The 27,861-nt window shown below is 39.3% G+C and overlaps 3 protein-coding genes across 4 annotated transcripts in view; 2 read left to right on the forward strand and 1 right to left on the reverse strand.

Annotated features, from left to right (window-relative positions):
• The window catches only part of atp2c1 (ATPase secretory pathway Ca2+ transporting 1), a 323,636-nt gene that overhangs the window by 149,236 nt on the left and 146,539 nt on the right, over nucleotides 1-27,861 (forward strand). The gene's annotated exons all lie outside the window — the stretch shown is intronic.
• aldh5a1 (aldehyde dehydrogenase 5 family, member A1 (succinate-semialdehyde dehydrogenase)) lies at nucleotides 944-12,891 on the forward strand. 2 transcript variants are annotated; one of them, XM_067600379.1, is made up of 11 exons: nucleotides 944-1,064; nucleotides 1,455-1,697; nucleotides 3,839-3,922; nucleotides 4,241-4,411; nucleotides 4,933-5,049; nucleotides 5,166-5,309; nucleotides 5,419-5,562; nucleotides 5,915-6,073; nucleotides 6,255-6,418; nucleotides 7,298-7,356; nucleotides 8,627-12,891. In XM_067600379.1, the coding sequence occupies exons 2-11, from the start codon at nucleotides 1,479-1,481 to the stop codon at nucleotides 8,836-8,838; spliced, it is 1,473 nt and encodes a 490-aa protein (XP_067456480.1). In that variant the 5' UTR covers nucleotides 944-1,064; nucleotides 1,455-1,478; the 3' UTR covers nucleotides 8,839-12,891. The 2 variants fall into 2 exon arrangements, with proteins under 2 accessions (XP_067456480.1, XP_067456479.1); XM_067600378.1 differs by lacking the exon at nucleotides 944-1,064 and having other exon boundaries at nucleotides 1,080-1,697.
• On the reverse strand, nucleotides 10,824-27,761 carry kiaa0319 (KIAA0319 ortholog). Its single transcript, XM_067600375.1, has 16 exons — nucleotides 27,577-27,761; nucleotides 25,467-25,530; nucleotides 24,319-25,004; nucleotides 23,911-24,058; nucleotides 23,541-23,633; nucleotides 21,453-21,611; nucleotides 21,166-21,313; nucleotides 20,246-20,394; nucleotides 19,974-20,125; nucleotides 19,326-19,464; nucleotides 17,403-17,562; nucleotides 17,027-17,163; nucleotides 16,065-16,187; nucleotides 15,503-15,593; nucleotides 15,307-15,398; nucleotides 10,824-13,803 (listed from the first exon to the last, which is right to left on the reverse strand). Exons 2-16 carry the CDS (start codon nucleotides 25,507-25,509, stop codon nucleotides 13,646-13,648), a joined length of 2,478 nt encoding a protein of 825 aa, XP_067456476.1. The 5' UTR covers nucleotides 25,510-25,530; nucleotides 27,577-27,761; the 3' UTR covers nucleotides 10,824-13,645.

Here is a 27,861-nt window from a genome sequence, read left to right on the forward strand (position 1 = left end):
TCCAGAAGAATTTAACATAATTGCATTCATAAAATAAATGTGCAGTTATTTCTGTGCCAGTGTTACAGAATACACAGGATTCAGAAAGATAATTTCTGTACCTTTTCAGAAAGTGCTTTGTTGGATAAATTAAATGTTTAATGTTAGAATACACTTCACAAACTTTATTGTTGACCAAATATTTGTTATAGTAAGTCCAAATCATTTCATAATTAATGTTCTCAAAATGATTATTCCAGTAGTGTTTGCTACAAGAGGTTGCAGGGCCATATGTCTAGGCAATCTGTTATTACATTTGCTTTATATTGATGTCATTTAACAGAACATCTGTCTTAAACATTGACTGTTCATTAGATACACTGCTGCAACAGTCTTAAAAAACATGCTGGTATTGCATCAAATACTATGTTATAAGATTGTGCAGGTATTGGGATACCAAATGTCTTCAAGAATTTGGTTTATGTAAGTAAGTGACCTTTATCGTTCAGCAATTGTGGTATCAACAAAATATTGTTTTTGACTCATTTGTCATAAACAACCGTAGACTGTATAAAAATTGGTTTGTGGACTCCTGTTTTGAAGCCTCAAATTGGCATTTTGTTTTGTTGATTGTCATATTGTTTGTTGGAGCCAGAAGTGATGAGAAGTGATAATATTTGGAGGAGTGCGGAGCTGAGGAGGAGTACCTCAGGGTCCAACTACAGCACCTCAAGCACCGCCGTGATAGCGACGTGTCAATCACAAGGCAGCCACACCTTAAAGCACACGTTGCCTTATCATCTATTTTACTCTAAATTTGACCATAATTTACTAAATGAACATCACGCTGTATTGAAGAAGACTTGAACTAGCGAGTGAGACCATAAACTCGCCAGCAGAGGAGTCGCCCTCTGCTGGCCATTAGAGAGAATGCAGGTTTAACGCACTTCCACTGTGGCTTCACTTTCAGACCTCACCCGGAACTAACTGCGTTTAACACAACGACCTGCATCAAAGTCAAAGCGGCGGCTGTCTTGACCGGATTTTCTCAAACGACGGCTCACTTGACCGCAGTCTTGTTCACGGTAGAGCCTAACTTACTTGATTTTTGAGACTCTCCAAAAATTGTATTATGTAGGTAGGCAACAAAACCTGCAGGGTTAAGTCCCGCGGAAGTACTTGAATGCAATTGTACCAGTCTCGTCCTCTAATGCTCTCCATCCATTAAATGCATCAGTGAACCTGCACTGAATAAAAGACGGTAAAGTGCTGTAACGATTGTATGTGTGCAGTGTCACGTGGTTAACGCGTCCTCCCCTTAAGAACTGGTTGAAACCGACAGAGAGCTGTTGGGGGTTCAGTTGCAGATCTTCAGGGAGGGATACAACACACACACACACACACGCACAGCTCCAGACACCACCCCCGGTATGTCCACTATCTGTGTGCTGAGGACTCGCTGCTTCCTCCGGCAGGTGCTCCCCGGCCTGCCCGCCGCCATGCAGAGGAACTACAGCCTGGATGTTTCCGCTCCCCTGCTCCGGACGCAGGGCTACGTGGACGGCCGCTGGGTCTCCGCAGCCTCGGTGTTCCCTGTCCTGGACCCGGCCACCGGGCAGGAGATAGCCCGGGTGTCCGACTGTGGCCCGGCTGAAGCCAAGCAGGCTGTGGACGCTGCCTACAAGGCGTTTCACTCCTGGAAGCAGTACTCCGCTAAGGTAAGCTATGTTTCCAGCCTGGACGTTTGTCACTCACCCGTTAACCGTATTCCATTCGAAAAACGGTCAAATTAAGGTCATTGTTGCATATTAGCTCATAAAAGCACCAAAATCAATGTAACACAGGATATTTTTTCAACCAGTAGGAGCCAGACTTCAATTCGGCTAACGCATAATTCACCAGACAACAAATAATTCAGACGAAATTCAAAGTGTCACTTCAGTTTCTTATTGCGTGCTCCTGGCCGCCGTTTTGCAGCGAAAGATACTTAAACATGGTCGAGTTCAAGGTGTGCAGGTGTGTTAGTTAGACACATATATGCCGATGCGAAGAAAGTCTCTCAACGATTCAGAAAATGCATTTGTTGCGTTTACGAAACACGTATTTGAGTCAATAAATAGTATCACATTAAACTGCAAGATATTTGAATGGAGTTCTGCGTGAAGGTATTACCTGATTACTTAACGGCGGGTGTATTTCCACAGCTAATTAATTTGATTGGGTATTGATTGTGTAAATTATCCATGAGCCAACTGAGGCCAGTCTCGTCAGTAAAATAACTGAGGGGTATTTGGGTAATGATTGAATATTGTGACAACACTGCAGGACATGCACTGAAATAAACTGTCAGAGCAGAGTAAACCTGATGTTTCTGTGTGTGGGAGACAGTAAAGAATAATTATGAACATTTGCATGTACTGTACAGTCTTATAACTTTGATATGAAGTCTGTACGGTTGCATAAACATGTGAAGTTGACCTGTGAGTTGCTGGTGAGTGATTAGAGTCTTTCCTGTCCAACTGTTATCACTCAGTTATTAAACCTCAGGAGAGTGTCAGGTTAATTTTTCCTTCAGAGCACAAAGACAAAGTCCAACTATTGTTTGATTTCTTAAAAGAACAATCAGAGATTCAAATATATAAAAGCCAAGACTGAAAGCTGCTGTTGATTGACAGCTATTTTAAGGCAAGGCAAGTTTATTTGTATATCACATTTCAACAAGGCAATTCAAAGTGCTTTACATAGAGCATAAAAGGCATCAAAACAGAATATAAAAACAACACAAGTAAAAAGACATATAAAAACAATTAAAAAGTGTTAAATTTGGAAATAAAAAGAAGCTAAAAGGGAATAAGACAAGTCAATAAAACAAGAGAATAAAGTTACAGTGCAGTGTAAAATTTTAACCCCCAAGTTTGGTTTAATAAAAGGCTGCAGCAAACAGAAAAGTCTTCAGCTGTGATTTAAAAGAACTGAGAGTTGCAGCTGTTGCCTGGCGTTAGTTAAGACTAACGCCAGACAACAAGGCTGCAACTAATGAGTATTTTCATTATCAGTTATTCGTTTAGTGCATAAAATGTCAGAAAACAACAGTAACAGCAGCTCTAAACTTCATACATGACCTATTTTATTCAGATGTTTTAGAGTAAAGCATAAGAACTTTTTTTCACATTTTAATTCTGTTGCAAAAATTGAAGCAATCGTAAAATTTTGTAAATTAGTAATCGTTTTTGATACATTTTCAGTCAATCAGTTAATTGATAAATTGACTAATCATTTCAGCACTACCAGACAGACGGTTATACATTTAAAAAATATATTTTTAATGTTTTCTGGTGCTGTAAAAGGTTTGTTGACATCAGTATGGTTTTTAGAAACAGGTTGAATTTTTCAATTGTGAAAGATAGGAATTGTAAAACGTGCATGTTTTTCTATCTAAAACATGAATCATTTGATGAAATCATTTGAAAACACCTAAAATGTAAATGAATATGTCAACAAAAGGCTAATTTTGCCTTTAAATGAACCCATAGTTAACTGCGACCAGCCCAATGTGACCTTAAAGAACCTCACCCGTGTAAGTGGAGTCTCCTGTCAGCTTTTTTTTTTATTTTCGATTCTGTGAAATATTAATCTCTTTTTTTTTTTTCTGCAAGCTAGAACCAGATTTGCTGAACCTCAGTATCTCTCACCTCCATTTAGACTTCACATTAAGTGGTTAAACATGCTGTAATCCATCACCAACATCACCAAGTTGTTCAAAATATTAACTTAACTGATAAATGCAGGAAAAACCATCTTCAGTGATGGAAAACAGTAACCAGAGATGTTGTGTGCTTCATGTGATCTGATTGTGCAGGAGAGGAGCGTCCTGCTGAGGAAATGGTTCGACCTGCTGACGCTGCACAAAGAAGACTTGGCTAAACTGATCACATTTGAATGTGTGAGTATAATGTAGATAAAGGGACAGTTCACTCAAACTACAAAAAACAACTCCTCATTTATCTCGTTTTAGTATCGAGCTGTGTGAATAACAAAAAACACTGACAGCTGGAACTACTTTCTACTGAAGAAATAGTCCCAGTACGAACTGTTGGCAGTGAGATCTGTGGATTATTTACAGTAAACAGAACAGCTGGTAAACGTTTAACATCAGTGTTAATGTATCAGTGGCTGTGGTGTAATTATTTGATGTTCTGTAATGGAAAACAAGTTCAACTGTGTGTGTGTGTGTGTGTGTGTGTGTGTGTGTGTGTTGCAGGGTAAGCCCATGCGGGAGTCTCTCGGGGAGATCGCGTACTCCGCCTCCTTCCTGGAGTGGTTTTCGGAGGAGGCTCGGCGAGTGTACGGCGACATCGTACCGTCACCCGCCAAAGACCGAAAGATCCTCCTCCTCAAACAGCCGGTGGGCGTCGCCTCCATCATCACACCGGTGAGCAGCCAATAAGACGGGAGTTTCAGGTGGTCTTGTTTCTAGCCGCACTAGCAGCCAGACTGTATGGATGGAAATATCAGTCTGTCCACCACTTTGGACTGAAATATCTCAAAAACTATCAGATGGATTGTCATGAAATTTTGTTCAGACTTTCATGTTCCTCAGAGGATGAATCCTAATGACTTTGGTCAGTTTTCCTCTAGCACCACCAGTAGGTTCACATTTGTGGCTTTGGGTGAAATATCTCAACTATTTGCTTGAAATAAAGAGCTAACATAATAATCCCCACTGTAGGTCAGACAGCAGGCTGAAGAGATTGAACAGCACAGTAAATGTGCTGTTAAACTAAAACTAGGTGCTAAAAGAGCCCAAAAAGCTCCGTAGAGATTGTGAGAATTCTGTTTTCATTGATAAGTTTTCCCTTTTTTTAAAAAATCAATAACTAATATTAATTAGTGGAGCTTTAAACTCTTTAATTTTGAATGTATTTGTTTGGTAAATGTTGTGTTGTTTAACAGTGGAACTTCCCCAGCGCCATGATCACCAGGAAGGTGGGAGCTGCTCTGGCTGCCGGCTGCACAGTGGTGATCAAACCGGCGGAGGACACGCCGCTGTCAGCGCTCGCTCTGGCTGAGGTCAGCGTACTGAAATGTTGGATCAATTTAACCCCTTTACATGACTTGGTTTTCAATTTTCTTCTGCCAGTGACAGAATTTCACCAAATGTCTCCTCATCGTCTCTTTCTTTGCAGCTGGCAGAGCAGGCGGGGATCCCGGCGGGGGTGTTTAATGTGGTTCCTTGCTCCAGGGAGAAGACTCCGTCGGTCGGGGAGGTTCTCTGCACCGACCCCCTGGTGGCCAAAATCTCCTTCACTGGCTCCACTGCCACCGGCAAGGTAAGAGCCTCAGAGTTCAGCTGGACCACTGGTTTTGTAATGGCTAACTAATCCTCTGAAGTCACAACTTATTCTCTGTTGTGCCTAAAATCATTCTTTCTCCTCTCAGGTGCTGCTGAGACTCGCCGCTGACACTGTGAAGAAGGCCTCCATGGAGCTGGGTGGCCACGCCCCCTTCGTTGTGTTCGACAGCGCTGATGTCGACCTGGCCGTGAGCGGAGCCATGGCCTCCAAGTTCAGGAACTCTGGACAGGTAAGATGAGATTCTGAATGAAGCTCACAGTGCTCTGTCTGTTAATTACCAACCAGATCATCATGTCATTGTTACTGAGCTGGCATGACTATAAAAACAGTGAATAAAACTAAGGAAATAACTACTGAGATAACTTATTAGCTACTAACAAGCACAGACCAGGCCCCTGCTCAGAGTCAGCTAGCCTGTGCAACTAGCAAATACTTCACAAACGCATCCTTATTAATATTTTTATTATTCCAGTGAATTAAAAAGTAAGAAAAGAAAGTCACTTTTGTTTAGCTGTGTTGGTTTCTCTGATCATTACTGTAACATTCCTGTCATCTTCTTCTTCATCTTCTTCTTCCTGTAGACGTGTGTGTGCTCAAACCGGTTTCTGGTGCAGAGCGGCATCTACGAGCGCTTCATGGAGAAGCTGGGTAAAGCGATGGACGCCGAGCTGCGCCTGGGTCACGGCTCAGAGCCCGACACCACCCAGGGTCCGCTCATCAACACCAGAGCCGCTGACAAGGTAAACATCATGATCATATCATAGAACCGGGGTTACATAGTGGTCACTAAAACTGGTGTCAATTTTGAGGCTGAAATAATGAGTCGGTTCTTCAATTGGTGTTCTCATCAGCCTGGATGTTGCAGAAAGCTCCTGTCTGGTTTGGGATCTTTTTTTAAAGGTGAATGTTTCTGTCCCCCAGGTGGCCCATCAGATATCAGATGCAGTGTCCCAGGGGGCGAAGGTACTGAGAGGCGGGAAGCGCCTGGAGGGGTCCTTCATGGAGCCCACCCTGCTGGCCGACGTCACCACAGACATGCTGTGCACGAAGGAGGAAACCTTCGGCCCGCTGCTGCCTGTCATCAGGTGAGAATGCTCACAGGAAGCAGCTACACTTCATAGATCAGTTCATGTGACGTCTACAGAGCTGGTAATCAGTTCACATCTGGATTTATTGAATTTTTATCGACCTACAATCTGCCATGTCTATAATTTGTTTGCCAGTTTATCATTTCATATTTATACTCTCTCTCAAGACTTTATTAAGAACACCTGTGTAGTCTAATGCAATCCAACACAATAGCTCTGCCATAAATTCTACTTTTATGAGCTTAAAAATGTTCAGAAAGGTGATGATGCTACTTTATGTTCAGTTCAGTTTGATAATGAATTCAAAAATTAGAATCAATAAAAAAAAGTTATTTAGCATCATACATCTTAGGACTGCAACTAATAATTATTTTCTCGATTCATCAATTAATTGTTTTCTCTATAAAATTATGATTTCTTAGAGCCCAAGGTGATGTCTTCAAATATCTGTTTTCTCTGATCATCAGCCCAAAATCCAGAGATTCAGTTTACTTTCATATATGACACACAAAAGCTTAAAATCCTCACATTTGAGAAGCTGCAAAAATGTGAGCAAATGAGCAAATGTTCGACATTTTTCCTTAAAAAATGACTAAAATCATTAATCGATCAACAAAATAGTTCCTGATTAATTTTCTCAGTCAAATAATCGATTAATCCTCTTATCATTGCAGCTACAATTTGTATAAAGAAAATCTTTTTCTTTAAACTTCCTGAAAATTGTCTAAAAGCACACGTTATAATGAAATGTTTTTCCAAATTAAACTCAAGAAAAAAATAGTTTTGCATGTAAACAACAAGAAAGCTCCATCAGATGGTGGTATTCAGGTACTGAAGGTGTCTGTTGACCAACCAGAAACTGTTTCTGATTTACAGGTTTAACACGGAGGCAGAAGCTCTGGCCATCGCTAACGCGTCTAACGTCGGGCTGGCAGGTGAGTTCATCTCTCTGGTAGCGCTTGGTATCATTCCGGTTCAGGATATTTCAGTTACAATACCAATTTTGCTTCGATATGTAAATTGTACAAGGAAGCCCCTAGCCTGGTGCATTATTGAAAATATGAATTTTTACATTAAAAATTGACCCCAAAGCCGTTACATTAATGTAGTTTTAATTTAACATGACCAACACACTACAGCATATGTCCATTTTGCACATCTTACATATGGCTTTGCTTTTGTCCAGCTCGTCATAGTTTTTAAATCCAAAATGCAACCCGACATCTGCCTTTAGGCTTGGCGGTGCCTTCAGTGGAGCAGCGTCCGCAATGTACTTTGACTCAGATCAGGAATTCAGAAAAAGGCATAATTGAATAAAAAAGATTTTAATCTTTTTTCTTAAACCCGGCCCTACTCTGTGGGTACCTGAAGTCATTGGAAACTCTTGAAACTGTAGATTGTGTGATTAAATGTAAAATTAGGGCTGGGTGATATACAGTGGCTATAAAAATTCTACATACCGCAGTTAAATTGGAAGGTTTTTGTGATGTAAAAAATGAAGAAATGAAGATAAATTATGGCAGAACTTCTAACATGAGTTTGATTGTGATTGGTTGATTCTGAACACAGCCACAGACCCCTGTTATAAAAGGTTATTGTAAGTTTTTATTACATTTTTTTTTTTCTTTAAAAAGTTTTAGCTTGTTTTCACTTGCAATTTCACAAGGTGGAAAAAGTTCTGCTATGATTTATGTAGATTTCATTCTTTTACATCAGATGAACCTGCCATTTTAACTTGGTCTGTAGACTTTTTATATCCATGCACTGTAGCAATCAATTCAGAGTATCAATAAAGAAAATCACAAATTATGACATCAAAGCTACTTACAACAACAAAGCATCCTTACTGAGAAATGTGAAGGATACACCACGTTTACCCTACAAACATGGACAAAAAGCCTCCATTTGGACAGGGATAGCCCTTCTTGGCCTGTTGGGACCATAGACTATATAAAAATATGGGGTCTAGAGAGAATGACTCGCTTTGGAGCCTCAAGTGGCCATTCAAGGAACTGCAGTTTTTGTCACTTCCACATTGGCTTCATTTTTCAGCCCCGGAGGTTGCTGCTTGGTTGGGACATATTCAATCTTGAAATGTGGAATCTCGGCTTCTGTTGCTCTGCTCTCAGGATAGTCTTGAATTCTTTTTTATCTCTCTGGTAGTTTAAAACCCTGACATGCTCTGCTCTGTTCCTCTGTTCTCAGGCTACTTTTACTCGCAGGATGTGAGTCAGATCTGGCGGGTGGCGGAGGCGTTGGAGGTGGGGATAGTTGGAGTCAATGAGGGCCTTCTGTCCACACCGGAGGCCACCTTCGGCGGGGTCAAACAGTCCGGTTTGGGCCGCGAGGGCTCCAAGTATGGCATCGACGAGTACCTGGAAGTCAAGTACATGTGCTTTGGAGGCCTCAAACCCTGAAACAGAGGGGTTCAGCGGGACAACACACAAATAAAGCAATCATGAAAGGTGGCTGTAACTGTAGAGCTCAGGTTTGAACTGATTGATTTTAAATCATTTAAAACATTAACCAACACAAAATAACCTTTAAATTAGAGTCTGGGTGGCCAAGGTTTAGTGTTCAAACTTTTATGGACTGCCCTTACAAATATCCCAAATCTATAGTAGAGTTGTTTTTTTTAATGCTGCTAATTAATTTAGCAGCATTAAATTTTTTGTGACGTTTTTTTTATTGTTTCATCTGACATTCATATGATTGTCAATTTCGTTTAGTTTATGTAAAGAAGTAAAAACCGCTTTTATCCTGAGCTTCTGGATGATTTCTCTTTAGAAGAGGCCGTGTTTTGATTGGACAGGTCAGAAAGTGAAACAGGGTCCTCTTAATTTGGATAAAACAAGCTGCATGGGACTGCAGTGTTTTGTTTTGGGTTTTTTTTGCCTAGATCACCATTACCTACTGATGGCCTCAGTGGTTGCTCTGCTCTGGGGTTAGCTGGGCTTGTTATTCCAGAGCTGCTCATGGTTGTTTGCATGTCCGTGTCGTCACATTCTGTAGGCTCAGACTGCTCTTGTTTAACTGTTGTTCAAGCTTTACTTGAGATTAGATGTTCTAGAAATCACCAAATGTCCGTAAGTGCTCATTGTACAACAGAAAGATAGCTAGCTGAGTCACTGCACAAGAGAGGGGGAACTCGCATATAACGTCGCACATCACAACGTGTCATGTCACATGACAGCTAAAAAATGAATTTATTACAAAATTAAACATAATAGAAAACATAGAGAATGTAGATTTACCATCAAAATCTTTAGTAAGTTTTTAAACAGTGGGTCCTTTATTTCACAGAAGTAGATAGAAAAAGATTTTGCCATTTCACTTACGGAGCTAACGATTAGCTAGCTAGCCATTTTGCTAAAATGACATGTTGCTGGCGGATAGTAGCTAGCTAATCGTCAGCTCCATAAGTTTGTGGAAAATGCCGTCTCTGGCTGCCTTCTCGATCACTGTCTCCCTTAGTTTTGTCCCAACCAACAGTCCAACAACCCAAAGATATTCAGTTTACTGCCATAGAGGACTAAAGAAACCTGAAAATATTCACATTTAAGAAGCAGGAACCAGAGAATTTGGGGTCCTTGATTTCACAGAAGTAGATGCAAAGAGATTTTTGTCATTTCACTTATGGAGCTACTGATTAGCTAGCTAGCTATTTTGCTATAATGACAAAATTTGCTGGCAGATAGTAACTAGCTAATCACTAGCTCCATGTGTTGGTGGGAAATTCTGTCTCTGGCTAACTTGCATATAAATTAGCCCTGGCAAAAGGGGTCTTCAATATGCATTTACTGACAACATAAATGATATCATGCTGTGGAGGCTAAAAGTCATCCCCACTAGTTGATCCATTTAGAAGACATGCAAATAAACAGCGACTTTTTCTTTCCTACATTACACCATTGAAATGTAACAAGAACTAATAAGTTAGTTGGACAAAAAAACAACACAGTGGTTAGATTTATGCTTTATTGTGTTTCAAACAATTTGTTCCACTTTTACTTGAGGAAAAGATTTAAGGATGACGGCTACATGATGAGTTTGGCAAAACAATCTCAGGCAAACTTCCCCAAATCCAATAAAGAGCAAGACAGAGCAACTAACATTAACTTAAACCAGGACTGGCTTCCACACAGTGGATGTTCCAGTCCTGAATGGGGCTTTTTTGACGTAAAATAATGTTAGTGGCTTACATTAGAGCAAACAAACACTCTTTAATTCATTAGTTACAGTTGTGCTCTTATACTTTTGGTCCAAACAGAATATCTTTCTTATAGAGCCTGCTGCTAGTAATGGTCACTATTCTGAGGAAGGGTTTAGCAAACTGTCTGAGTTGTGAAGTGTGAGGAGTGTTTTTCCTCATTCTGTATTCTCATTGCTAAATTTTCTTTAAACGATCTAAATGTTACTGAAACTCAGGACTCTCCTGGATACTGTAACAATCCTATATGTTTATATTCTGACCACTAGCTTACATTATTTCAACTTCGTTTCTGAGAAACCTATTGTCAATCATTTTGGAGGACGGCTAAGAATACTAGAATAGCCATGAGCCGCAGCCGCTGTTGCTATGGAGAAGTCGTGCACGCGAATCGGAGTGTAGTGAGTTCAAAACATTTGGTTGCTGGAGTTGTAAACAAAACATTTTGCTGTAGTTACTGAATTCACTCAAAAGTGACCCAGAAATTAAAAGTGAACCGATTCACGCCGTTGATTGTTAAAAACATTTTTCTCAACATGATAATCTTTAGCTTCTACCCGCCATTAGCAGAGCATGTGGCTCTGTGATTGGCTGTTTCTTGCTGAAATGCACCTTAGTGCTACCGTCGTAGTTAACTTCTACCCCAAGATGTTTATGTATAAAGTCTTGTAGCTTCAACTTTTTGCTAAAGAACCAGATATTTTTTAACGCAGTTGTTCATTTAACCAAGAGAGTTTAATGCCGATCCGAGCCATAGAGGAATTCAAACTGTGAGTCACGTAACATTGTTTATAGGAAAAATTAAGGGATTTTTACTTCCAGAACCAGGGGCACCCGACTCTATAATGAACAATGTCCAGCCAATCAGAATGCAGTATTTCTCTGAGTTGACCATGATTTCTTTCATCTTTTTATGAGGCTCATCTCTTACTGAAACATCTAATTGGACTTTTATTCTTTTTCCACTCATGATAGGAGTCTTGAAAGTAAACTTGCTTCAGTAGCACAAAAGATTTTTGATTTAAAATCGAAAAAATAAGCTGCCAAGCTGCAAACCTGGTGTGGTAGAGAAGGGAAACTGCAGATTTACTGTGATAAAGCGAATTAAAATGCACAAAAGCTTTTTCTAGATCTTTTGTAAAGTTGTGTTTTTGTATTGAACATCCTGTAGTGGGACTATTAATGTAAAAAAAAAAAAAAAAAAATACAGCTAAAATACATTCGCTGACATAATTGAACATACTGTAGGGACACATGTTCAAATTGGGTCTAAAGATAACAAAGCATTACATGTTGGTCATTTTAAATTCTATAAAGCATATGCCATTCATAAAACTGTGTACGAACCATTAGCTTTACACACAGTTCAATAACATCTGTAAGTGATCAATATTAGTAATGTTTTAATAAATACACAAATAAAATAGAAATAAATTAAATTTCAAAAATATAAATGTTGAATACATGGTCTTAGTTTGGTTTGGACATGTATGCATGCACCTAATATTCTGGAAGAAATAAATGTCAAGTGTATTTTCTGTATAGAGATAAAGTAAGACCATTTCAAAGATGTCATTAATTATTGTAATATAGTAGTTCAATAAAAACCTTAATGTGTAGATTGATGTGAATTTCTAATCCTGGGCAGGTTTGTGTTGAAAAACTAATACCTGATACCTGAAAACAGAAAAAACCTTGGTTGCCATGTCGTCTCCTAAGTGCCATGTGATTGATTATTCTTACAGTGTTGAACAATAGTCCTGTGTTTTTGGGGTAATTTAGGTTTATTAAGTAATCTAGTTTTCAGCAGCTGAGTAGCACAAATTACAGTCATGATGACTGAGCTGAGCCCCGTTCTTTGTAAGTAAGGTTTGATTTGAAACGAGCCAGGAGTTTAAAATCTATCTGGAACGGGCCCAGATGTCCTCCTACAGAAGCCTAATAAAGTAATATTTTTCTACAGTTGAGCCCCAAATTTGCTAATTAGAGCAAAGTGTTCAACATAAATATCTATTTAAGAGATGATTATACAACAGTAAATAATATCCATGAATATTATGACATAATACGCCATCCCCTGTTGTTCAGTACTGACAGTTTATGATCTTTGGGTTTGTACAGCAGATTGTGCTTTTAATACAAAGTGTAATTGATGTTAATTGTAATATACTCTGTTGTAGTCATAGTTGATGTAAAAATATCTTACTTTTGTATTACTGACTATGGATATTAATGGAAAATAAAGAGGAAATTATAATAAGTCATGTGACTGAGTTTTTTCCAGTACCAGGGTATGATACTGACATTTTTGCCAATATTTCCAATACTGATACCAAAAGTTTTTAGATATTTAAAACACTATTTTAGGGCTGATTAGCTTTGAGTTCCCTTTTAAGTTGACCTCTTGCTCTTGTCAACAAAACCCTGCTGACTCCTGGATGGAGTGGTGACTAACAAGGTAGAACATGTGAATCACATAACTTTGAAGTTGTTGAAGGTGGATTTTTTCTGTTTTGCAAATGCTAGGCTAGCAGTTTCCCCCTGCTTCCAGCGTTTATGCTAATCATGGCGTAACACGTCCAGGACCTTTCTCTGTACTGGATGCAAAGAAGATGAAGCTGATAATCATCTTCTCATGTGACTTTAATGTCAGTCTTTCACTTTAATCCTTCCTTAAGTCCACATTTCAAGACCGAATACCTGAACACAGGTTGCAGAGGTCGTTGTATTCCAAAGCGTCCTCCAAATATCGTGCTCTTTTACCCGAATTTGGATTCTCCAACCCCTGCATCCTGTGTAAGGAGTCACATGTTTGTCCTCCTGGCCTTAAGTCCTCACGTTCTTCGAAGGATTTTTTTTCCTGAAATGGGACACTACTTGATTTTACTGACCTCACAACACAGGATTTCTGGGTAATGAAGTCCTTCAATCTTTAAGAAGTTAAATGTCTTGCTGCCTGAAAGCAAAGCCTCAACATCCCAGAAGAGTCCTGTCTATGTCACCAGGACGTCTCGTCATCCGAAGGCGTTTCCGTTGCGGGCGGCCTGGGCGCTGAGCCGGTTCCTGCTGCGGACGGGTCGGTCCCGGCTGAAGATGGTGTCCTGATCGCTGTCCAGCTCCGACTCCGACATCATCAGGCTGGAGTTGTGCTCCGTGCTGCGGTGTTTGATACCTGCAGAGAGGAAAGGTTTGATTCTGAACATCCTTTATACCTTTTATACATGCTGTCATAGTTTCCTGCACTTAATTTTAGTGTTTTGAAGCCTTCTCATGTTTAACTTTAGGTATTTTTATTTCGATAACTCCTGCCTCCTCTTCTAGAGTAAAGCTTCAGTTTCAAAACTTTTTTTTTTACATAAATCTTTCTGATTTTTGGGTGCTGTACTGATATTCTAAGCTAAACAAGTATCCAGGAAGGTATTTAATGATATTGTCCTATGGTTCCTTTATGTTTTATACTAAGTAGAAGGCAACTTTGGAAGATACCGTCTCAATTTAGCCTCATATTAGCTTCAGTTAAACTTTGGAAGGTTGTGTATTTTGTCCCCCATCTCTTAGGCTGCTGATATACTTGCTTTTAATAACGCGTTTACACGTACATCATGGCTACTTTGCATGTCCTGCATTTCTTTGGAGTGTTGGTTGTGCAAGTCCTCAGAAATTTACACTATGCATCCAAGAAAAGAGGAGGAGGCAGTTATCAGAAAGTAAGGTCGTCAGCAGCAGATTCAGACCACTGTGGTGTTGCCCCTGCTCTATTTTCTGCCGTGATATCAACAACAATATAGTAACACTTCCAGCGTCAACCAGGGATGATTAGGCTCTAATGTTCCCCCTGGTGGAGATACTTTTCAATCCTGCACATAAACACAAGACACTGGAATTTCAGCCGTTGTCAAATGGAGAGTAGGAAATTGTTACAGTGATAAAGACTATATGGGTACATCAGTATTGCATTAAAGGGCAGGTTCACAGTTTTTCAAGTCTGTCTTAAAACAACAGTCAGGAGCCCAAATGAACAGTGAAACCTGTTTTTCTTGCTGTAATCAGTCCTCTTGTTCATACTGACCATTAGAAGATCCCTTCATAATGCAGTTACAATGGAAGTGATGGAGGACAAAATCCACAGTCCTCCTTCTGTGCAAAAATGTATTTAAAAGTTTATCTGAAGCTAATATGAAGCTTCAGCGTCCAAATGAGTCAAATCAAGTAGATATCTTTCAACGTTACAGTCTTTTTAGTGCCAAAGTTCCTCTTTTTGTTACTATACTTCCACCTGCAGCTCAACAGGGAAACACTGTCCGAGGAAACACAAAGAGGGAATTTGATGCTAAAAAGACTGTAAATGTGTCAGATATCCACTTGATATGACTAACTCAGACTGCTGAAGCCTCATATAAGCTTCACAGAGACTTTTAAATGACTGTGTGGACACACTGTGGATTTTGGCCTCCATCACTTCCATTGAAAGCACATTTGAAGGATCTTTTAATATCCAGTATGAACAGGAGGAATGATTACAGCGAGGAAAACCTCTTTCACTGTTCATATGGACACCTGACTGCTGGTTTAACACACACTTGAAAAAACTGTGAACCAGTCCATCACATAAACAGGTAAAGCCAGCAATGTTACATATTCCATGTCTGAAAAGGGCTTAAGAGAAGTGACTCACTGAATTTGGGTCTGAGCTCCACCCTCTCCTGTTCGTCCATGTTGTCCAGGATGGTGTATTTGGTTTTCTTCCTCACTTTGGTCTGTCGCCTCCTAAACACAGTCAGCAAACACAGTGTGTTCAGATACACAGCAGTTAAACTTTAGTGTCACAGGATGACGGGTTTGTAGTAGTTTTATATAAAACAGTGTTTCACCTCTTGCAGCAGCAGATGAAGGTCCAGCTGACTGACAGGATGAAGACCATGAGCATGAAGCTGGTCAGGATGACGTACAGCACTCTCCACTCTGACAGGATAAAATCAGCATTAAACCTGCTGTAGATGACTCAGTTATTTAGGACTGCAACTAACGATTGATCCTCTGGGGCTTTAGACATCAGAAAACAATGTCCATCGCAATTTCATAGAGCCCAAGATGACGTCTTTAAATGTCTTATTTTATCCAATTAACAGTCCAAAACCAAAAGATGTTCAGATTACAATTAGTTAAGACGAGGAAAAGCAGACTAAGCAAACAAATATTCAGTATTTTTGCTTGAAAAAAGACTTAAAATCGATTATCCAAATAGTCACTGATATTTTCTTTAGGTCAATTAATTGTCGCAGCTTTAAAATTATTTATATGCAAGTCAAAAACAATATGAGCTTCTCTTGGATTTCAAACGACGAACATTTAATCATTTTACAAAGTTTAATTATCTTTAATGGAAAACACCATGACACTTTGTAAGGAAAGATGTGAAGCGGCAATAATTACCACAGTTACTCTCCCCGTCGCCAAGGTAACGACGAATCAGGTTCTCCGTCCAGAAGGGGTCGCAGGTACACTCCTTTGTGATTGGATCACACTGGCCACGCCCCGAACAGCGGAGCAAACACACTGAAGACGAGCGACAAAAAAAGATGGTAGAAAGACGTTGAAAATTGTGAACCTGTTCTTTGAACATCATCAAACTCATGATGGACAGTTTTTTTTTTTTTAAAGGATAAAAATCGATGCAGCAGAACTACAGATACCGTCTTTTTTATTCTAATCTTTTTTTTTCTCACGCCTAGCGACTACATTACCCACAATGCAACTTGACCACTGACAGTTCAGTTGGAGATTGTGGTGTGTTATGCTAGTAGCAGCTAACGTAGCCTGGAGCTGCTAGCCTCCAGCAGAGACGAGGCCACACTGAGGCCAGTTTTTTTTTCAAACTAGTCAGCTCCAACTGATACTGACTCAAGTGACATCATCAGTGACATCATCAGTGACATCATCAGTGACATCATCAGCTCACTCTGGAGACAGAAGCCTTTATACGACTTAACACACCTGGAAACACACTGAGGTGGAAACAGAGGAGCTGTGATGTTTCGCTGTCTTTTATTTTATCTGCTTCTCCATTACAATAAGAGAAATCTGAGAAAAACACAAGTTATGATTATGGATCCATAATCATGAGCTAAAACTCAATTATATTTGAATGTAGTCAAAGTGTATTTTTCCACATTTCTAGTTTCAGTGACTCAGGACAATATTTTGTTTCACTTGTAACCCTAACTGACTATTTGATCACTTAATAAGAACTGTCAGTGGTGATGAAATGATCACATTAATAGATCAGAAGGAAAGTGCAGAGACAGAGCGGAGGGTGAAAATGAGCAAGATGCAAATACATAAATCAAAGAAGATCAGAAGTCTGGATTAGCTTTCTGTGAACTGTTTGAACTCACAGACGGTGTCGACTCTCAGCACTCTGAACAGCAGGTAGTCGCTCTTCTCTCTGAGCAGCTGGTTCCTCAGCAGACTCACCAGTTTGGAGCCAGAGAGCGGCCCCGAGGGGCCCCGCACCGAGAACCGCAGCACCGTGCTACACAGAGAACATAACAAACTATTTAACTGCAAATTAACAACAACACTAAACCAACTTAAAACTTGTTTCCATTTTTCTTATAATTTGTAAAATGTCCTAAAAATGAACCACTAAATACCTGCAAGTTACTCAGAAACTTAGTATGAAATGAAGGGACCTGTAAAATAAAGTCAGTCAGGTGGTAAAATCAGCTGGTCAGTCAGTGAACCAGTCAGTGAACCAGTCAGAACCGGTACCTGAGGTGGGAGTGTCCCTGCAGCGCTCGGACCTGGATGTCGCTGTCGAGGACATGCAGCAGAGCGGCGAGCTGTCGGATCACCGTGTCCCTCTGAGCCACGCTGACCTGAGACACCGACACCAGCATCTCCAGCTCCACCTCCTCCCCCCCGCCGGGCTCTACGGAGACACGGCAGGGACACACTTCAGTAATCTCACAACGTTTATAAGGTTTAACTATAACATATTATAATAAAAACAGAATATACTTATAAATAAATGAATTTGTTGTAGTAACATCCACCTACTGTTACTTTGCATTAAACACAAGTATTTTGGTATAAAAACATCATTTTTGATCAACAAAGTATTCTGTATTACACATAAATGTCTGCTGTTAAACTGATTGACTTATTGAAGATTCAGTGAGTTATGATGCTGTAAGAGCAGATAGACGTCTTCACACAATAAGGCCAATGTATCATCTACTGTACATGCATCTATCTACAGTATTCACTAGTCAGTAAAACCCAAGAAGCTGTGTGTATATTTTGCTTTATGTCCACGTGTCTCTTCCTGAACTTTGTTTCTTGTGACTCTCAAGGTCACACACAACAAATTCCTTTTACGCGTAAACATACGAGGCCAATAAAGCTGATTCTGTAAGGATGAAGTGGAAAGGCTTTGATTTCCATGTGAGAGATTTGCTTATTTTTTCAATATTTATTTATTTATTTTTTGAGAATTGCATTGTCGCTTTTTTCACTTTCCCTTTATTTCTAATCAAGCTACTTTATATTTAGCCTCTGGTTTCTGTGATGGGTCGGGTGGGATGTTCTGGTTTTGAAATATACTGTATTATTTTTCTGTTGCACAGCACCGATGTTACATCTATAACAAATTATAATAATAAATCTGACATTTATCCAGGTTATAATAATCAGTTTGCAAGTAGGTGTTGATTTATTTTATGGTTGTTTTGGAGGCTGCAGTTTGTAGTGCTGTTGAACCGTATCAGGTTATACTGAGAGGTGTTTCTAATATTTTGTCCCACTTAGACAGTAAGAATATGGTAGACTAAATATTAGATTTTATTTCATCTCTAAAAACAGATTAAATAAAAACTGTAAGGTGTAAAGGTGTACCTAATAGGGATGTGCAGAAGGCCCAGTATTTGTATTTGTATCTGTATTTGTTGAGGCAGCAAAATTATTTGTATTTGTATTCAAATAAAGGTGGAAAGAGGCTTAAAAATCCTGTTTTTTTTTTTATCAGGCTTTTAATTTTAGAAAATTAATTACAATAACTGTTCATGAAGCATGTGTCAGAAGGCTCAGCTTTATCTCTGGGGAACACCCCCAACTCCGGGACTGATGTTCAAATAAGGAAATGTGCGTCATGTAGCAGGTGGATGTGACTCCCCTCACTGAGACCTGCTGATAGACGTCACAGCGGAGCAGAGGAGAGACACTGAGATAGTGATGTAACCGACCTGTACGCTGGTATTTGTCTTGTTTTTTTGTTTTTTTCCCCTAAAACAAATAATTTTAAAAATATTTGTATGAAACAAATATTCGTAAAAACCCCACTATTTGTGGTTTGCTGAATAACGTATTTGTATTCGGGCACACCCCTAGTACCTAACATACTGACATTTTAATATTTATATATTTAGGTATGTTTTTAAGATAGTTTTTTTTGCACAGTATAAGCAATCAAACTTCTGCACTCCTGGTTATATAAAGAAAGTGTAAGTAAAGAAAGTGATAGCGGTCTGGGTAACAGGAGGGGAGACAGCTGATGGTGTTGTGTCAGTAAAACTGAACTGAGCATCACAAAGCTGCAGACAAACTCAAAACCTGCCGTAAACAACAACTAAGCCTGATTCAGACCAGGTGAAGCTGAAAGAGTCCTTCAGCTTTCAGTCTGTGTCTCCGTCCTACCTGGTCGGACCTCCACGGTGGCCGTGGCGGTGTTGGAGCGTCCCTGAGCGTCGGTCACCCTCAGCTGGAATAGGTAGGTGCCTTCGACCAGGTTGGACAGGTAGAGAGAAGCCTGAGTGTCTGAGTCGTACAGCACATCCTGCAGACACACATTTTATCAGACCATCAATTTAGAAATGACTTTAACATCTTAAAAAGGATTTAATTGGGAACATATCTGCAGAATCATACAGCGTATTTCTCAACAGAAAAACTTTCTAGTAAAATCTAAAAGTCAAAAAAATAAAGGATTTAATTTAGTCAAACTTATTTTGAAGAAATCTAATTAAAAACTTCTTCCTTAAATTTAAAATGTGATTAAATACAATGAAGGGTTAGGATTAGGGTTAGTTGCCATGTCATGATGAAACTATTTTCTGTTGATAAGTGTGTCATATAAAATAAACTAATAAACTTCTCTTGCCTAATATAATCTAACACTAATCTACTCTATTCTAATCTGATATAAATGAATTGAATCTACTCAGTTTAGTCAAATATAAATGTAAATCTACCCACACTCCAGCCTGATCTAATCCTAATCTAATCTGTCTAATGTGATCTAATCTATCATATAGAATCTATCAGCAGTCAGCGGTGTGGACTGACCCCAGCAGCAGGACTCTGGTTGTCTCGCACCCACAGGTAGTGAACCTCCGTCTGGTCTCCGTCGGTCATGGAGCCTCGGAGGACCAGAGAGTTGTTGGGCAGAGTGAGAGTGTGGCTGCCGCTGGCGTGAGCGACGGGAGGAAGACTTCTGGCTGCAGGAGGAAGGAAAAAAAAACAAAGATTATTCTATTATTGATTAATTAAAAATAGTTTAAAAGATGTCTAAAAATGTTTTGTTTTGTGGAGAACTCATGAAATCTAAACCGTCTCACCCTCCTGGATCCGGACAGTCAGTGAGGCGCTGTCTGTCGCCCCCTCCTGGTCACTGACAGTCAATCTGAAGGTGTAGCGGCCCACCCGAAGGCCTGTCGCCGTGGCAACCGCCTGTTCCCCGCCCTCCAGCTTTAATCCCGGAGGACCGCTGGAAAAACATGACAGAGTTATTAATCTGTTCATCTAATATATATATATATATATATAGTAGTTATAGCTATATTTATATTTATATATTTTTTCGTTATTTTCTTAATTTTGTAGCATCCCTCATTATTGTTGTTTATTGTAATTCTGTTTGTCTTGATTTTTTTTGTTTACTTTAAACTCATGTAGAGCTGAGTATATGCAGGTAAAAGTATGGTTCTTATAATATGTGGATGTGTACAAATCGACTCATATATAATTTTTCTAACACAAATTGTACTTTTTTAAATGTGCAAACAAATAAATAAATAACTGAATTAATCTATTTTTCCAGTTATAAAGCTATAACTTTATCAATTAAAACATTTACATGAATAGTCAAATGGTTCAGATACATACTACTATTACTACTAATAATAACAATAATAAACTTTATTTATACTCAATTCAAATTCAGACAACTTAATTTCTGTTAGGAGCTTCTTTGTGAACCAGTAAACACAAACAAACAAGCAAATCAGTCATAAAAGCAGCATAAATAAATCCAGTTTAGGAAAAGTATTTAAACATCTCTCATAATTAAAAGAAAAGGTGAAATCTAAAAGTTCATAGAGCACCTTTCATACACGAAATGCAGCTCGAAGTGGCAAACAAATTAAAAAAGAAAATAATAAAAAAAAACATTTAAATACATTTAAGAAGAGGACAGAAGTAAAATAATAATAACAATAATAATAATAATAATAATAATAATAATAATAAATGTACCTACCTGATGGCGTCCCAGTGGTAGCTGATGACGGCGCGGTCGTCAGTGCTGCCGCTGCCATCCAGTAACAAGCTGCTCACTGGGAGAAACAACTTCCTGTCAGGACCCACAACAGCCACCGGACCACGGTTTGACCCACCGACCTCTGATACTGAACAAAGGGAGAGTAAAAGAGATAATTATTGTATGTTTACATGTTCTGTTACTTTGCTGTTATTTATAAGTTTGTTGTAAAAATAATGTCTTGTATCATCTATGAGATGAGTATATTCAGTGTATTTATTATTTACCAGACTCGGCGGCGGTCGTAGCGGAGGGCGTAGCTGTGGTTGTTGTTGGGGAGTTGGTGTTGGGAGGAGGGGTGGTGGCGGGGTCAGAGGTCACAGTCCAGGTCAGAGGTTGGGTAGCAGGTGGAGCTCTGACTGCTGACTGGAACAACTTTACTGCATCTGTAAAGCATCAACACTGTCAGTCTGTGACTCATATTGATAGTTTACATGTGTATAAATAGATAGTGTTGTATCAAATTGTTGCAGAAAAAGGTACCAGAGCAAAAAAACTCTCTCTTGAAAATAAAAAGGGAGTCAGAGGTCCAAGTAGCGAAGTGTTCTTTACTGCCGGCAAAAAAGGGGAGCAATCAGCACTTTTACAACGAACCAAATCGCTCCAAAGGTTTTTTCTTTGGGGCATTGTTTTTATGCCCTTGGGTCGGCTTAGGTCACACCTTATCATCCACCCTCCCTAATTTTTGACCAATTATTATGTTACTTTTATCTCCGTCACTCGTTGTTGGTCAAAACTCTTCAAAACAGGTTTTGAGCTGTTTGAGGATATGTACTGGCGTATTCAATTCTACCTGATTATATCCAATTTTTATATATAAGTATTGGGAATCATTTTACACCATTATTGCCAAGTTGTCTTCTGGCCTCTTATTTTTTTTATAAGTTATTCTAGTCATTTTACACCCTTATTTCTTGATCTCCTCCAGAGAGTATTTTTTTTAAAGGTGAAGAGTTTAGCAGACCCAAGCAAAGTGACATGTAATACAAACACACTCAAATTTCTCCAGTGTATGATTATGATTCTTCTACCGTGCCTCTATACGTACATTGTGATTAAATATGGTTCATGAGATTATAACTACACCAATACAAATTGTATCACACTAGCCCTTATTGCTTATAAACTCATAAAATCTATCTGCATAGCTTAATATTGTCTTTAAGCATTTAATGAAAATACACCACAATAGATATGCATGTAAATGTATTGATTGATACATATATTACAGATAGATATATTGACAGAATTGTTATAATGTGTCACACTGCCATCCTGTCCCAGAGGCCAACTGTGGTATTACAACTAAAAAATCTCCTGCAGCCCAAAAAACGTTTTCTCCATCGACCGCCATTATGTAAGAGACGCCTTTACAAATGTTAACGAGACAATTATTACTTTTTGTATTATAGAATTTTTAAACAGTGAGCCCAGAGAAGCTGCTTTTTTTAAAGTGTGTGACAGCCAATAACATAACTGGCTCTGCCCTGTTTGTCTTAATTGACAGATTAAGACTTAATAAATGTTAATGTAATGTAATAAAAGCAGCATAAGGAAACAATAATAATGGTCATTAGGAAAATGCTGTTGTAAAATGAAGGCAGACTGAGATTCTTTTAAAAAACTGCTGGGATGAAATAAAAAAATAAGCAGCAATAAACTTTTTCATTGTAAATAGAAGCAGGATGAAATATCATTTAATAATACTGAGCTGAGTTGTCAAAATATTTTGGATTATTTCACAATTTCAAGGTTATGCTACATATTTTGTCTGTCCGCCACTGTGGTACAGACTGAAATATCTCAACTAATATCTGATGGATTGTTATGAAACTTTGTTCAGACATTCATTTTTCCCCAGAGGATGAATCCTGCTGACTCTAGCACCACCATGAGGTTGACTTTTTAGTTCTTTACAGAAACACCTCAACAATACGGAGCCGGCCCGCGGTCAGCGGACTCATAATCGATGCCCTCAAATTACAATTTAAGTTCCAATTTTGAATGGTTCCATATATGAACTTGGCTTATACAGTATGCAACATCTATTTAACACATATGTGCAACAGATGTATGTTACATAATTATAAAACACATATATGTAAGCATATTTAGGTCAAATATATGTCAAATATTACAAAATTACACATATTACACTTTATACTTTTTAACATATGTGATACTTATATTGTTAACCATATATGTTTTGAATATGGACACATATGGCAGAGAAATGTATATTTTTATCTACAAATATAAGAACTGTTATAAAACAGTAAATATAGTTGGTGTGATTGTGTGTTTGTGTTCAGTACCAGTCGTGGGTTCAGAGGGAAGTGAAGCGTCAGGTTTAACTGTGGGCAGCGTCCGGTCTACGGGGTTTCCCAAGGACACAATCAGGGGTTGATCTGCAGGTGAAGGAAGAGAGAATCGTCAGACTGAAGGTCAAATATCTAATAGAGGAATTTCAGCTCAAGACTGTGAAGAAAAATATATAGAAACATGATTTTCTTTGGTCAGTGTTCGGTTTATGGTTAAATTTAGAATCTATACGTATAAAATTATGTGATTACAACAGCTTTCAAATCTTCTTTATTTTAAATTTTTGTTTGTAGAAAAATAAAACAGTCACTATTATGATCAACGCCAGAACTTTTCAGATTCAGTTTGACATTGTCCGGTCACCTGTCTGTGTGGGCGTGTTGCTGGTCCAGTGGGGCGTGGCAGCGGTGGAGGGTGAAGTCCTTATATGGTTGTCTTGTGTGGAAGAAGTTGTTGGTTTCCGTAGCGACGGTGATGATGATGTAGAATCAGTGCTGCTCTGTGATTCGGTCTGTAAGAAGCAAACAAAACATGAGAACTGAGAATCTTTCTGTTGTTTCTCTCTTCATGTTGATGTTTCTGTCGTTCTGAAAGTGAATAAAACCTCCAACAAATATACATAATACAATAATAGATTTATCTTCAATATAAAAAAATCATTAGCTGCAGCATGTGTCACTCACTTGCTGAGTATCACATGATGTTTTGAAGCTGTAGTTTTTTAGTATTTGCAGTGTAAAATGGTGAAAATCTTCTTTAATCATCACTCACTGTTTTCTCTGCAGCAGCTGCATCAGTTGGTCTCCTGGTTCTGTCCTCGTCTCCCCGGCTGAGATTCCCCTCGGAGGAGGCTCTATTCTGGGCCACGCTGCTCTCCGTCGGCCCCCTCTCTGAGCCTCCCTCTGCCTCTGATTGGTTGAACTTGTCTCCTCCCTTCAGGGACGGCTGATCGGTCATCATCTCGGCCTCTGCTCCTCCTCTTCTACCGCCGCCGCGCTCCTCCAGGTTTTCCTCTGAGTACTCCACATCCAGCATACCGGGGTCTGAGAAGTCCTGCTGGGGCCCGTCAAAGAGGGCGATGTCCTTGAGGGCCTCCAGGTCCCCAGGGGCCTCGGAGGACCGGGAGAGGGGCCCCCAGCGGCCGCCGTACGGCTCGCCTCGCACCAGAGACTGCAGCACCAGCGTCTGTGGCGACGTCCGTCGCAGGAAGGCGAGGACAGAGTCGGCGCCAGGTCTCTCTCGGGGCTGGCAGTTCTCCCTCTGCTGGCAGGTCAGTATGTAGCAGCGGCCCTCGAACAGCCAGGCCAGGTCGTAACCCGGCAGGTCGCAGCATGCCGCCACGCACTGCGGCAGCGACGCCACGCCCGGCACCCGCAGGATACCGCTGCTCTCCACCGCCGGAGACACCACCGCCTCAGAAAAGGTCGCCCCCTGCCAGCACTGAGACGCCACTACAGCTAAAATTTGAAAAAGTAACTCAGATGATGTCATAGTGATGTCATCAGGGTTGTGTCAGCTTGGCCTTGGTTTCCCAAGCAGGGAAATTTATATTTTATTTTAACTGCAGTTTCATTTTTTAACATGTCAATTTTCTCCATAAAGTTTCCAGCTGCCTTCACATTTATCCAGTTTTAAATACATTAAAAATGTATTTATACAAAAAAACCAAACAGAAACGAATCAAAGGAGGCAGATACAATGAGTAACAAAGAGACCTTTACAGGAAATAAAAACAGCAGGGAGGTTCAAATGAAAGAAAAGTTGCATCATAGGAAATGTAGGATTTTTTTTTGGGATATCAGGATATCTTGAAATAATATGAAATTTCTGAAGTTCTCATCAATAAAAACTGCAGACAAACGGCCTCCAACTTGTGTCAAACTAACAAACTAACATGATGTTTGCAGATGTTTTTGTACCTTCCACAGTGTGAAGCAGCAGCAGAAACATTTTCTCCCACATGGTGAACGAGAGTCTGAGAGTCTGAAACACAAACACAAAGCTTCAGACACACTGACAGGAAACAGAAAACAGGAGTTTAACCTTGTTGTTTACTCACGAGGTCATAACCAAAGAAATGAAAAAAAAAAACCCCCAAGTTTTCAAATGATGGAAAGTGTGTTTCCTAAACTGTGATATAACTAGGACAGAACTCCTCGTGCACAGCCAGTATTTTCAGTCAGGTGCTGGTTGGTCGCAGGAACATATAAGGAGAAAATCAAAATTAACCACCGCACACTGTAACGACTTAACTGTGACTTTATTCAGAGCGAACAACGCGTTTCGCCTGTAGCTTCTTCAGGTTCGCTCAGTACAACTGCTGAGTACTCACAGCTGTGATAAATACATCTGAGTCACACGACTAATTATCACAGTCTTCATTTTCTCAAAGTGAACATTTTACAAAGGGCACGAGAATGAAAATATACATATTACAAAAAACATGATGTGATTAATGTTGCACAAAGTTACAAGAATTACACCAATGTGTCATGTGATATAACTAGCTGTGCTCAAAAATTAAAATATATTTGTGCAAAGAACTTTTAAAATAATGACAGAATATATCCATATAATAGATATAATTTAACGTCATCAGGAAGCAGAACACAATGAGAAAAACTGACAGTGAAAAGCTACCAAAACATATAAAATAATACATGAAATAAATGATTGTTTAGGTCTAAAACTATATTTAATATCATGTAAGAAGATGAGAAGATACACAGTAATAGAGGTGACAATTTTGATCATTGATTACTTGTTTAAGTCCTTTATTAAGCAAAAAAATCTAAAACATTTTCTGGTTCCAGACACTCAAATGAAGCTGTTCTGCTTTTATCTGTTTTATATGATTGTTAAATTAAATATCTTTGAGTTTTGGATTGTTAATTGCACAAAAAAACCCTGATGACATCTATTATATTCTATTCTACACCATTTTCTGACATTTCATTGACTAATAACTAATAGATTAATGAAAAAGGAGAAAAAACAAACCTATAAATTAATCCATCATGAAAAGAATTATTAGTAACAGTCCTAAAATATACCTGGACTTATTTATCTTAAATTTAAGATTGTTTTAAAGTTTATTTAAGTAAACAATGACTCATACAGCTTTAAGTCAGGCTGATTCAACTCGTCACACAGTTCATGATCGTCATAAATATCTATGTTAATGTATATTTCATGAACCAAAACGTTATTTAGGTAATGTACAGTTTCAGCACCACGTTGCCGGACAGCGCCACCAGGAGCCCCGCCCAGCAGGAAACGCGCTGCTCAGTGTCTGAAAATAAACGCACCTTCACCCTTCAGCCACCGCAAAAAATCTGATGTAGTTTAATATAACAATAACCCATATAAATATATATATATGACAGTTTTAACCAAAACACGTCACTGCCGTCATTACAGGTCGTCTATTCCTGCACAAATAATGCGCAGGTTGCGCTCAGAAAACAACACAACCAAACTCCGTTCAAAATTGAAAGATTTAAAGATATTTTTGATTAGGAGCAGGAATATACACTGGCTGATACAATCACGAAGAGCGTTTCTGTATCTGTATCTTCTACTTTAAAATTCGGCTTAAAATTACCTCACAAAATTGTGAGTCTTTCACTAAAACTTTCAATTTATTAAGCGGGTTTGTTCATGCTGCCGCTCGGCTTCATTAGCGGTGTGAACTGGTTCTGAACGGGGGTGACGGTTCAAATTACGTCCAGACTGGAAGATAACATGTTTGTATATGTATACAAATATATAATCGCATCACAAAGTGGCTTCTAATACTTCACAGCCTCTTCTGGATAATTTATCTGACTTAAGCATCTACAATTGTCAGGAAACACAGAATTGCTAAATTTGTAAACGGAGTTCGGCGTCAGTGACGTCGGTTAACAGCGAAGGATGAGAGGAGGCAGAGCTGAGGTGTTTCTACATCCCTCCTCCTCCTCCCCTCTTCCTCCTCCCCCGTCGTCGGTGTCTGAACGTTTTTAAGACCTGTAAGGAAACATTGGTTACCCAGTTTGATGCCGTCCGCTGTCCCAGTTCTCCCAGCAGCCTCCTTACTGGTTCTCCCACAGTGAACCCAGTCAGCCGTGCGGGTTACATACTGGAGTCTCTCCGGGTTTGGGTGTTACGTTGCTTTAATTCGTTACACGATGATGCTGAACACGAGCCGAAAAAAAAAAACACCATCAGTGTCAAGTCAGCGAAACTGGAACACGTAATATCCGGTCACAACTTTCAAAATAACACGCAAAAAAAAAAAACGCCATAATTTTGGAGGATTATAAATAAATAAAT

This window comes from Thunnus thynnus, chromosome 10, assembly GCF_963924715.1.
Source record: "Thunnus thynnus chromosome 10, fThuThy2.1, whole genome shotgun sequence".
NCBI classification, from domain to species: domain Eukaryota; kingdom Metazoa; phylum Chordata; class Actinopteri; order Scombriformes; family Scombridae; genus Thunnus; species Thunnus thynnus.

Bases quoted from the DNA above. Each gene is read 5' to 3' on its own strand.
- aldh5a1 (XM_067600378.1), top strand. From the start codon at position 1,410: ATGTCCACTATCTGTGTGCTGAGGACTCGCTGCTTCCTCCGGCAGGTG. The intron at 5,050-5,165 runs GTCAGCGTACTG...CTTTCTTTGCAG, and splicing joins CAGCGCTCGCTCTGGCTGAG to CTGGCAGAGCAGGCGGGGAT. The intron at 5,310-5,418 runs GTAAGAGCCTCA...TTCTCCTCTCAG, and splicing joins GCTCCACTGCCACCGGCAAG to GTGCTGCTGAGACTCGCCGC.
- kiaa0319 (XM_067600375.1), bottom strand. From the start codon at position 25,509: ATGTGGGAGAAAATGTTTCTGCTGCTGCTTCACACTGTGGAAG. The intron at 24,059-24,318 runs GTGAGTGATGAT...TGCTTCTTACAG, and splicing joins CAGCTGCTGCAGAGAAAACA to ACCGAATCACAGAGCAGCAC. The intron at 21,612-23,540 runs GTACTGAACACA...GATGCTTTACAG, and splicing joins TCCCTCTGAACCCACGACTG to ATGCAGTAAAGTTGTTCCAG.